This window comes from Thunnus thynnus, chromosome 24, assembly GCF_963924715.1.
Source record: "Thunnus thynnus chromosome 24, fThuThy2.1, whole genome shotgun sequence".
In the NCBI taxonomy this organism is placed as follows: Eukaryota; Metazoa; Chordata; class Actinopteri; order Scombriformes; family Scombridae; genus Thunnus; species Thunnus thynnus.
In genome coordinates this window covers 13,590,087-13,601,767 of record NC_089540.1, presented here as the reverse complement: position 1 = coordinate 13,601,767, position 11,681 = coordinate 13,590,087, and the positions used below count along the sequence as shown (strand labels likewise).

Genomic DNA, 11,681 nt, shown 5'->3' with positions numbered 1-11,681 from the left:
CTATAAGAGGCATGTAGTTTCTGAGATTGCATTTTTCTTTGAAAGCTTGGAGGTTTAATGGCTTTCCATTCAAATAACCTCTTCAGTCATTTAAATAAAGTGTCCCCAACCTTTTTGGCTAAAGTGTGATCCTGTATGGAGTTATCTGTACTTGTTAAACACAAGCATTCTTGTTCTAAGATAAATAATATATTCATAAACCTGTGAATAGTGGCCACTTTGCAGCAAGAGAGAGAGGTTTTATTCAATCGCCTTCAGGAGCATCGTCTCGTATCTGGCAGATCTGGAGGCATGCCAGCACCCGCCCTGTGAAATCAGCATCGCAGCGCACAGAGTTGACAAGTGCGCCTCCCACTCCAAACGTTGTTTGACATACCCATCGTTATAGGCTTCGCCTCTGGCAGTTTCTTTTTTAAAAGGCAAGCTCAAAGCCACAGATTATACATTCTGCTCACAAACCGTGCGGGTAAAATACCCTACAGAGAGAGCGACAGGGGGGATCAGGCTCGTTCTTTCTCATTTGGAGACGACAGCTTGCGCGTAAAACGGCACCGGGCATCACTGGAGGAAGAGATACGTGGTGTCTGGATATTTTATTTTCTTCTTTAATTTATTGGTGACTCTGCAAGGTTGAAGGACAGCGGAGGGGAGCAGCTTGACTGTCTTTGCTGTGGATTGCGAGCATCGGATGCGGTGACACTGTGGACTTTAGCGCGCAAGACACCTGTGGATGCAATAGACAACCCCCCCTGATGTTTAGACTGAAACCTTCTGCAAAGAAAAGATTCACCACAAGATTTAGTTGATAATCGTTGCGGTTTCGCTCAAACACACTTCAGATTAGACGAGAGAGACACACCATGCTGCTGAGTGTTTCCTTCCTGGTGGTTCCCCTGCTGAGTATTACCGGCTGCGGCTCGTCGTACGTGCCGTGCGAGCCGTGCGATCAGAAGGCCCTGTCCATGTGTCCGCCGGTGCCGGTGGGATGTCAACTGGTGAAGGAGCCCGGCTGCGGCTGCTGTCTGACGTGCGCGCTCGAAGAGGGTCAGCCGTGCGGCGTGTACACCGGGCCGTGCACGCGCGGGCTCCGCTGCCTGCCCAAGAACGGCGAGGAGAAGCCGCTGCACGCGCTCCTGCACGGCCGTGGGGTGTGCAGGAACGAGAAGTTGTATAAACTGATGCACCCGTCAAAAGGTAAGCCTGTGGAGAGACGGGATATGACTGATTCTGATCACAAGTGCTGTAATTTGGCCTTTAATTGGAATATTAATTAACTGAATGAGCCCTTAATTGATTGATTGGATTATTTTTAGTGTTAATATTAACTTCCTTTTACCAATTGTATCCCACTATAGGAGTTTAAAGTCAAATTACAGCACTAAATGTGCAGTGGTCTCCTTTGTTAAGCAATCATCTCAGTACTTCTATGATATTTCTGTCAGCTCTGGTGGTATTTGCGCAGCAGAAATCACGATTGAACCACAGATCTAAAAGGTTTTGATGCAAAGAAATCACCCGGAAAAAACAGCTGGATAGAGATGTTACTCCTCCCTTGTCAATGCAAGAATTTTAATGAAGCCCACAAGTCTCACACACACTCACACACAGAGAGAAAGAGAAAGAGAGAGAGAGTCAGCCAGTGATGCAGTGGTAAATGGAAAAAAAAGAAGAAAGACCTCCAGACTGTAATCACCAGTCCAGAAATCAATTACACTAATTCACACCCTGTCATAAAACTGAACTCCAATAACTTCTGCCATGAATTTACTCTTTGAGGGAGATGATGCACAAAAGGGTGAAATGAGTATGACTTCCCTCCCACCTCTCTTCAGGGGCCAGTGAGGCTGATGTGTGCTGATGTCAAGTCACAGCCCTCTTAAGATGGGCTGACACCAAGGGTTTTAACATTTTTTGTCAAACGGCCAAAATAATTGTGTATGTGTACTTGCTTTCTATCACTCTTTATCTTTCATCGGCCCACGTCCACACACACACAAAGAGCCTGACTCTGCAAAATGTTTACTTTACTCAATACGCATTTGCTGACTTGGCTGAGAGGCTGCGGCTCACCTGCTTGTTTGTCTCTGTGACATCAGAGCTCACCTGAGAGGCTGCAGCTCACCTGTCTGTCTGTAAGTGACATCAGAGCTCACCTGAGAGGCCACTGCTCACCTGTCTGTGTGTCTCTGTGACATCAGAGCTCACCTGAGAGGCCGCAGCTCACCTGTCTGCGTCTCCATGACATCAGAGCTCACCTGAGAGGCTGCAGCTCACCTGTCTGTGTGTAAGTGACATCAGAGCTCACCTGAGAGGCTGCAGCTCACCTGTCTGTGTGTAAGTGACATCAGAGCTCACCTGAGACGCTGCAGCTCACCTGTCTGTGTGTAAGTGACATCAGAGCTCACCTGAGAGGCCACTGCTCACCTGTCTGTGTGTCTCTGTGACATCAGAGCTCACCTGAGAGGCCGCAGCTCACCTGTCTGCGTCTCCATGACATCAGAGCTCACCTGAGAGGCTGCAGCTCACCTGTCTGTGTGTAAGTGACATCAGAGCTCACCTGAGAGGCTGCAGCTCACCTGTCTGTGTGTAAGTGACATCAGAGCTCACCTGAGAGGCTACTGCTCACCTGTCTGTGTGTCTCTGTGACATCAGAGCTCACCTGAGAGGCCGCAGCTCACCTGTCTGTATCTCCATGACATCAGAGCTCACCTGAGATACTGCAGCTTATCTGTCTGTGTGCATGTGACCTCAGAGCTCACCTGAGAGACTGCAGCTCACCTGTCTGTAACATCAGAGCTCACCTGTCTATGTCTCTGTAACATCAGATCTCACCTGAGAGGCTGTAGCTAATCTGTTTGTGTGTCTCTGTGACATCAGAGCTCACCTGATAGGCTGCAGCTCACCTGTATGTGTCTCTGTGACATCAGAGCTCACCTGATAGGCTGCAGCTCACCTGTATGTGTCTCTGTGACATCAGAGCTCACCTGAGAGGCTGCAGCTCACCAGTCTGTGTGTAAGTGACATCAGAGCTCACCTGAGAGGTTGCAGCTCACCTGTCTGTGTGTAAGTGACATCAGAGCTCACCTGAGAGGCTGCAGCTCACAGGATTTTCATAATTAAATGATGACAGTCACAAACAAATCAGTTGAAGTTATGGCTAATTTAGCTCATAAATAATGTTCATGCCTTAATGACACATAAGCAATAATAACTCTGCTCTTGATCCACTCACAGAGAAGAGGAGAGATGGCATTAAATAATAAATATTTCTTCCACTAATTTCAAAGATTAATGTTTGGATTGATTACAGAACATTCTTATTAACTAAGCTCAACTATTACTAACACTTTAATTCTTCTTTAAAAAGGTCAGATGTCTTAATTTGCTTAGTTGTTTAACTAAACAGCATGTCTGAGCAACGATCACACAGTAGCTAACAACACCTAAAGCCTGAAATTAATATAATATCAAATTATCTTAGTTCTGTCCAGTGAAGTCGTTTTCTATTCTGTGATGTTTATAACGGTTAAACTATAAATACTAACCGCTTCAGATTCTCTACCTCAGCGACTCCAATACTGTTGCATCTGCCAGGCTGCTGCTAGTCAATATCCCCCCCCCAGTATCCCCCATATCCTGCTCTTTCACTCTTTATCATAACAGTGCTCTTTTTTGCAGAAAACACACAAACCTGGCAACTCTGCAGACTAGACAGACTAGACTAGAAAGCGACTAGATTTTTTGAGATCTGTAAAAATATTGGTAGGGACAATCCAGCAACACCTTGATATTGGTAGGGACATGTCCCAATACCCATACCCAAATCTACACGCATGGCAGACACCTGTCATTACTGAGGCACACGACTCAAAAGCCCCCCCCTGCGCCCTGACCCCGTGAACTCTGTCAACAATTGGTGCCGAGTGCCGATCAACCTGTCATCTCAGTTTGAAAGGCCCTTGTGGGGCCGCGAGCTGTAAATCAGTAGGTTTCGTGTGAGTGGCCCATCGCCTCGGGGCCCCCAAGCCAACATAAAACAAGGGAGAAGATTACAGGTGGTGCTCTGTGAGGCTCCTTGTTGGCTCCTTTGAATGGCAGTTCAGGGACAGTCACTGTGTCTGCTGGGGAGCGTTGCGGAGAGCTTTGTGGGAAATGTTGGCTTGTGGCCCTTGCACTCACTTTAAGGTGTGAAATCATATTTTAGCCTGTTCCCTTCCTCTACAGTTTCTTTTTCACTTTTGTCCCTCAGCCTTTCTCTGTCTTTCTTTTGTCAAATGCCCCGCACACCTCTACTTTTCTTCGTCCACCACCTGTGCCTTTTCCCACACCTAACCCACCTTTTTTGTCTCCTTTTTCTCTATTCTCTCCCACCACACTGCCTCTTCTCCTCTTTCCCTGCCTGGCCACTGTCCCTCTTCATCTTTTCCACCCTACCACCCCCCCTCTACACCTCCCCTTCCACCCTTTCCATTCTGTCTTTTGCTTTATTTTCCTGCAGAATGGAGTTTTAGTGTAGAGCAAAGCTAGTCTGGAAACATAAATAATCTCACTGGCTGTGTTAAACCTCAGTGGGCTGAGCCAAAGAACCACAGTTTTTCTGGCTAAGTAACATTAGCCTGAAGCCCAGAAACAAAAGGCAGAAGATAAGAAAGGAAGACACTTATATTCTGAAGTCTACCTTAGAAAAAGCTTATCAGTGTCACATTCAAAGTGGCCCAAAATAAGCTCGTTTGCTAGGAAGAATTTCTTCTTTTAGAATATTTTGTGATTATTTAAAATTCCAGCCAATGTGCACTTTTTTTGGCTGCACTCTGTCAGCCAGGGTAAGATCATTTCAGCCTTCAGAGCATCTGAGAAAAGGTTGTATAACCAAAAAAACTCCAATCAGCTATTCATCTCCCCTTGCCTTTTCCTCCCTTTCCCACACTATCCTCTGCTCCCTCCCACCGCTCTTTGTTGGTCCCACCCTGGTCTCTTCACCTCCCCCCACCCCCTCCCATCCCCCCACCCCCTCTCGGCGCTGCAGGCAGGCCCAGGCTGTGCAGTGATTCAGCAGAATGCAGGCTGAGCGTGGGTTACAGTACTGATCCCCCATCTGTCTGCCCGTCAGCCAGCTTCTCCATTAACTCCACATCTCCTGCTGGGCGCTCTCTCAACACATAAATTAAACAAAACCCATATGCACACAGATAAATACACACTAAAATTACATTTTATAGACACACAAAATGAGCCAAGAAGGTGCATGCATGCATACTATACATAAAGGAGTTGCCAAGAGATTCAATATGTATTTTTGACAGATCCCTAAATATTCCTGAGGTATGATTTTGTACTGCTACATAAATACACCACTATGCATGTATGCATTTTGTGCATTTATCATGTGTCAAAGATCAGATAACAATGAAACAAGCAGTCATTAACTGATATAAGTATAAATAGGAGTATTTAGTTGCCTTTTTGTTATGTTTGCAAGTGCATGTAGTAATATGAAACTCAAGTTGTAAATCTTCAGATTTTCCAGATAAAGCAAAGTTAAGGAGGAAAAGAAGGAGGGAGGATGAGTTTTCTAACAATATATGCTGTAGGGATCCTGCTCTCCAGGATCACAGTTTCTCACAAATCAAACATGAGGAAAAGGGAGAGGAAGAAGGGGGAAAAAAATGAAAGATCAGTCAGCACAGGTCAGATTAGACGAGCGCAAGGATTAGTGAGTGAAGACTTGATTGGACTTACGCTGGCTGCTGATCTGCCTCAGCTTTCTCTGGAGGAAATCTCTCTTGCTGTTTCCAAGAACCTGTCATTATGGGGATGGATGACATCATCGTGATCTTTATCATCGTGATCATTGTGTGGGGGGGTGAGTGGGGGAGGGAGAAGGGGCTTGGGAGGTTTTAAGCATCATTTGCAACGAGGCAGTGACCTTGTCTCACCGCCCAGTTAGCTTAGTAGCTTAGCGATCACGTCTGTGCAGAAACGGAGGGGTTTATATGCAGAATTTGCAATCTGCCAAAATGAAACGGAAACAAGTGCGTGACACAGCAGTGGAAATGGGCCAATCGTGGCTTAGGACACATACAAGACTAATGCATGTCTAAAGCTATAAATGAAGTGAAATATCAGTTTAAAGTGCTTTTGGGAAAGAAAGCCACAGCCACTGGCTCTGGCCTCGACACAGTCGTTGTGGTCGTATGAATAGAGGGTGGGACGAGGGACAGGGGCGAGTGCTGAGGTTTGTGCGACTCCTCAAAATTTAGCAGAGAGCTGTATTTTTGCACAGATGAAAGATGCATGTACATGAGGGTTTCTGTGGGGGTTGGGTCCCAAAATGGGCTGTGGCTGTTTCTGGTGGCTTGCCACATGACAAGTGTAATAGCATGTTTTCATGGGTCTGGGTGCCAGGGTGAGACTAAATATCTCATTTAGGTCACTGGCTATAAAAGTTTTAAAACCCCTGGTCTACATATACCCCAAACTGGCAACCTAACTTGCCATAAATGTAGGCTATGTTGTCCCGTATGTCAACACATCCAATCTGAACCTGGCCAGTAGCCACTAACTGTGCTAAATAAGCATTTAGCAGCGCAGTGAAATCATCACGTCGTGTTGTGACGTTTCCAAATTCAACACTCTTGTACTGTGTCCACTGTCCCTCCTGAGTTTAGCTTTACTTTTTAATTTTAGCCACTCAAATAGATACAGTTCCAGGTGGGAGCCATCATAGTGCTCTTGATTCTGACCCTTCTTCAAACAGTCTCTTGAAAGCAGCAGAAAAATGCTTTGAAGCCCTGTTCGCACAGGACTAATATTACACCTGTGGACATTAAGTTGTTTGTAATAATTGGTATCACTGGTTATTTTAATCCTGCTACGTCTGTAATTTGCAAAGTTCCGGTGTAAATTACCGAGTGTACTTTGGTGAAGACAGAGCTCCTCTGATAACAGTAATCCTGTGTGAATCAACTTCCAGCGAACTGCAGCTGCTCTTTTTTTTTTTTTGGTATGCTTTTTTTTTCTTTCTTCTTTCTTTTATTTGTATTCTGTCATCATGCTGATAAACATTTAAGCAGTAGTGCAACTGATTTCTGTTTTGATGAATGGACTCAGAAAGTTCTGACTTACTTCTTCAGAAAGTGAAGTTTTGTTGAATTTGTCTCAACTTTAGTTTGAGCAATAGTGGAACTGATTTTTGGGAGATACGTAATTCATTAAATGAGGCCTCCTAATAATACGAGTGCTCTGCAAGTGAGGCTTAAAGGGATAGTTCATATTTTTTGAAGTGTGGTTGTATGAGGTAGTTATCCATAGTCAGTGTGTTACCTGCAGTAGATTTGGGTCAGCACGCTCCCAGTGAGAGGCAGACAAGAGTACTGGCACGGAAACTAAGCCATGTACTGAAGTGAATGGGGCCAGCAAAACGTATTTTATCCACCTAAAAAAGGCACACCTATAAAAATCAATATCAGTTTAAGTGTATGCTATATTTAGAATATTTTCACCGCTTTACCTTGCTGTCACACAGCCCTTTTCTTATAGCACTATAAGTTCTCAATGGTAGGGCTTTCATATTCCTACACATGCTGTGCACTGTATTACGCCGCAGATCAGCTGTTTGGGTCAGAAAGCGCTGCTGTACTCGTTAGCTGTAAAGTGCCAAAAAAACGAAGCAATGCACCAACAAAAGATGTGGAAGAACACTTTAAAATATTCAAAGAATAGCTTCGCAGATGTTTTATGAGGAAGGAAAAGCATTTAGCACTTTTATTAGGCCTAAAGTATATACGCACCTTTGTTTACAAGAAAACTCTAATGAGTAACTCCAACCCCCCCCGTCCCTCTTTGTCTTTGCCTCTCTATCAGGCGGAGAATCTCATGATGGCGCCCTGCTACCCATCCCAGAGTCGATGCTGCCTCAAACTAAGGTGCCCATACATGGAGACCGCATCAGCAGTCTAAAGGTCCAGGCAATGAAACAGGCCAAGGACCGCATCAAGCAGCTGGCCAGGCTGGGACCTGCCAGCAACCTGGATTTCCCTCCTCACAGCTTGGATAAACTGGAGCCTGAGTTTGTAAGTGAGGAAGAGATTACTAAAAATGCATGCCAGGTTGGAAAATTGACTCAACTTAGAGAGAAGTTTTTGGGCAATTTTCTGAATCAGCAGTAGATTATTCGATTTGGATATTGGCAATTGAACAGACATTTGCTTCACTTTAAACATACAAATCTCAGATACTGCATCCTACTGCTTCAGGCTTCTTGCACAGTGGAAAGAAACCAGTTCTGACAAATAAGCCAAGATGCCCCACGGGGCCACTTTCACATGTGACAACATGGTGTGAACATAGTGAAATACTTAAGTCCTCATTATAGGTCTGCCTCCATTTTTTTTCTTTTCTCTGGGGGCATTTTACAAACTTTCAAGGGCATGTTGTACCAGAGCCTTAAGCTGTTAATTTCTAACTCTGGTGCAAGTTAACATTTCATTTCACACTTGTGATCATGTATACCTGTGTTTGTTTATGTAGGGCCCCTGCAGAAGAAGACTGGATAATCTCATTCAGAGCATGAAGGACACCTCTCGGGTCTTGGCTCTCTCTTTGTACATCCCTAACTGTGACAAGAAGGGTTTCTTCAAGCGCAAACAAGTATGAATACATCCTTTTATATCATGTCATTCATTCAATCAACAAACAAATTAAACAAATTTGGTTCTGAGACCAAAATGAAGTATTTCAACTATCCAATAAAGCATTTATACCATTCTTTTTTTGCAGTGTAAGCCGTCTCGTGGTCGTCGGAGGGGGATCTGCTGGTGTGTGGACCGGTTTGGTGTGAAAATCCCCGGCACCAACTACGCCGGAGGAGACCTGCAGTGCAAAGATCTCGACAGCAACAGCAACAGCAACGAATGAGAGTGAACCAGCCGTACTCGTTGAGCCCTGTCCTTTTTAAAACCTGCCAATCAAGCTAGCACACTTAATGACTGCTAATCAGGAAAATATGGCACAAATGCTTATATATATGGTCAGGTGTGATGGACTGCGTTGTTTTTTTTTGTTTTGTTTTGTTTTGTTTTTTTAAGGGAAGCCAACCTGAAAGCTTGCTTAGGTGAAAATCTGCACATGTAGGTCTTAACTCTGGCTCCCCACTGACTGTATACTATGTTTGAGGTTAACCTCATCTCTTTATATCCATAGATAATAGAAAATTATATATATTTGTATGATATTGAAAACATGTCATGTACTGAGTCTGAGTGGCAAGTTATATATATTGCTAAATTTACTCCATGAAAGTATGAGACAAGACATATATGAAATGTGGCTAAAAATCAATCCTTTATACTTGTTTTTCTCAAGGTGATGATCAAGCAAACAAGTTTGGAGACATTATCCAATAGTGAGTCAGTTATCGTCGTTTAAATCAGGCCTTAGCAGTGTCCGAATAATGACTGCTGCCATTGATTTTTGCCCTCAACCTACTGTCCCTGAACACTATCACACTTGTAGGCTAGGGGGACAAGCAAAGGGGGGTCGGTTCTGCAAGACTCCTGTAAGACAACCAACCATTTCATATGCCATGCAGTCAAATCAGTAGACCTACAGCTAATAGAGGCCTACAATTTATCGCTTAAACTTTTTTAAGTGTTGCCAATTCTTTAAGACCTCTGCAGGGTCTTTAGGTAGAAACTGGACTAGAAATAATTACTTGAGTTGGAAAAGAATCACCCTTTTCCCACCTTCTAAGCAGCAGTTTGCACGTGGTTTGTGTCAATAGCTACTCGTAAACTACCTATAAAATATAGGAATTAAACATCAAATTACAGAAAATCAATGAGAGATCAACACCAGTTTGCTTGGGGTTCTTGTAATTGTAATATTAACTGTTGAGTAATTCTCAAAACTGCCAGGTTTGAATTTATTTAGGGTTAATAATCGATTAAAATCGCAATGTGATGATGTTGACATTGATTTGCTCTTGTCTAAATCTTCCTCCTTGCAGTGCACTTCACTTTCGCTGACTATTCTGCTGCTATCAGATAAACCTTGGATGCTTTTTTTTTTCTTGTCAGACCTGATATTCAGTGGTAAAACTGGTTGTGTTTGAGGCAGTTATGCTCTAACCTTCCTCCAAAGATGAAGTGATGCTCATATAGTAATATTCAGACTTCCTGTGTGTAGTCTTATGGTCGGTTGTGCCCAATGAGCAGACATTGAGGGCAGATATTTTTTAATTTTTCCGTTTCCGACAGTGGTGCTCATTGTTTGATCAAAGCTCAGACAGACCCATGGTGCGTTCATGAACCAGCAATTAGGACAAAATAATAATCCTAAAAAATACTCACAAACAAACATGTCTTATTGTACTGTAAAATGTTAGATATTGTTGAAAGGCCTTCTTTAAAACTGCTTCCATGTTGCTCCACTGTTTGTAAATGTATGTACAGTGTGTGTGTGTGTGTGTGTGTGTGTGTGTGTGTGCGTGCGTGTGTGTGTGTGTACTGTATGTGCCATGCCCTTCAAAAAGTTCTCATGAGCCCAGCCTACCCAAGCTACTGTCCGGCAATCACGGTGCCGTGCACCTCCCTTCACAGCTCGCACACAAATCGTATGCAAATGCCACGCATTGTTTATGTCTGCACGTGCAGGGTCTTTACTGCCACCACACAGGCAAATCCGTAGGTCAATGGTGACTTGCTCTCAGGGTTTGTGGGGTTCTTTATCCTGCAAAGAGCAAGGTCGCTGAGTTTGTATGTAAATTCAAGTGCCTTCTGCCCCACGCCACTTTGAATTCTGATTTGCATTGTGTTGTTGAATGAGGGATGGTCCAACACAAGAGAGGAAAACAGTTTTCGGTGTGGATGTCGTTGACGGAGGACAAAAGACTTTTGTTCTGTCGCTTATATCATTTTGTTGTTATAATCTAAATGTTCAATTAATGACTCAGACATTCCTAATGCCTGCACGTAACATGCTCACTTTATAGCGATATATAGGAGAGCAATGACAGGGGCTCGTCAGCCTATTCTTCCCAATAAAACACCTCTCTCATGCTGTTGATTCTAGCACACATGTAAACACAACACGGTGACACTTTGAACATTTCAGAATCTCATTTAAAAAGAAAAAAGATTAATGTGAACATTATAGTGAAATATTTATCAGGCGTGTAATTGATGTACTCTTTTTTTTTTTTTTTTTTGTAATGACGAATCACTATTTAAATAAAGTTCCTGTACTCACAAAAATGCATATGTGCACTTTTCTCTAACTTCCATGCAGGTTGTTTCCATCTGCTGTCGATGGCAAAACTCCCGCTGTGACATCACTGATTGGGGTGTGGCCAAAAGTGTGGCTATGGAGTTCATAGAGGGCCTTGCAAACATGAAATACAAATACTTTTTATTATTCTTTTACTAACTTTTTGCCACATGGGGGCAGTGGAAACTGTGGATTCATCACTACAAGCCACATTACACTTAGTCATTTCACCAATCATTACAATAAAAATATTGATTACAGCAGCCTTACGATATTTGGGGCTAAATTCAAGGAGTGACAACTGGGTCAAACATAGAGTTGAGCAAATCACAGAGAGTTTTTTTTTTACTCGTGATGTTGTAAAGTGGTGAAAAGCATTTTTCCCAGGATTTGAACTGTTCATACTAGAGCCAAAA

General features: G+C 43.5%; 1 protein-coding gene across 1 annotated transcript; it reads left to right on the top strand.

Moving 5' to 3' along the window:
* The first annotated feature begins 267 nt into the window (after positions 1-267).
* igfbp5a (insulin-like growth factor binding protein 5a) lies at positions 268-10,946 on the top strand. Its single transcript, XM_067583671.1, has 4 exons — positions 268-1,194; positions 7,864-8,072; positions 8,530-8,649; positions 8,779-10,946. The coding sequence occupies exons 1-4, from the start codon at positions 861-863 to the stop codon at positions 8,914-8,916; spliced, it is 801 nt and encodes a 266-aa protein (XP_067439772.1). The 5' UTR covers positions 268-860; the 3' UTR covers positions 8,917-10,946.
* The last annotated feature ends 735 nt before the right edge of the window (positions 10,947-11,681 follow it).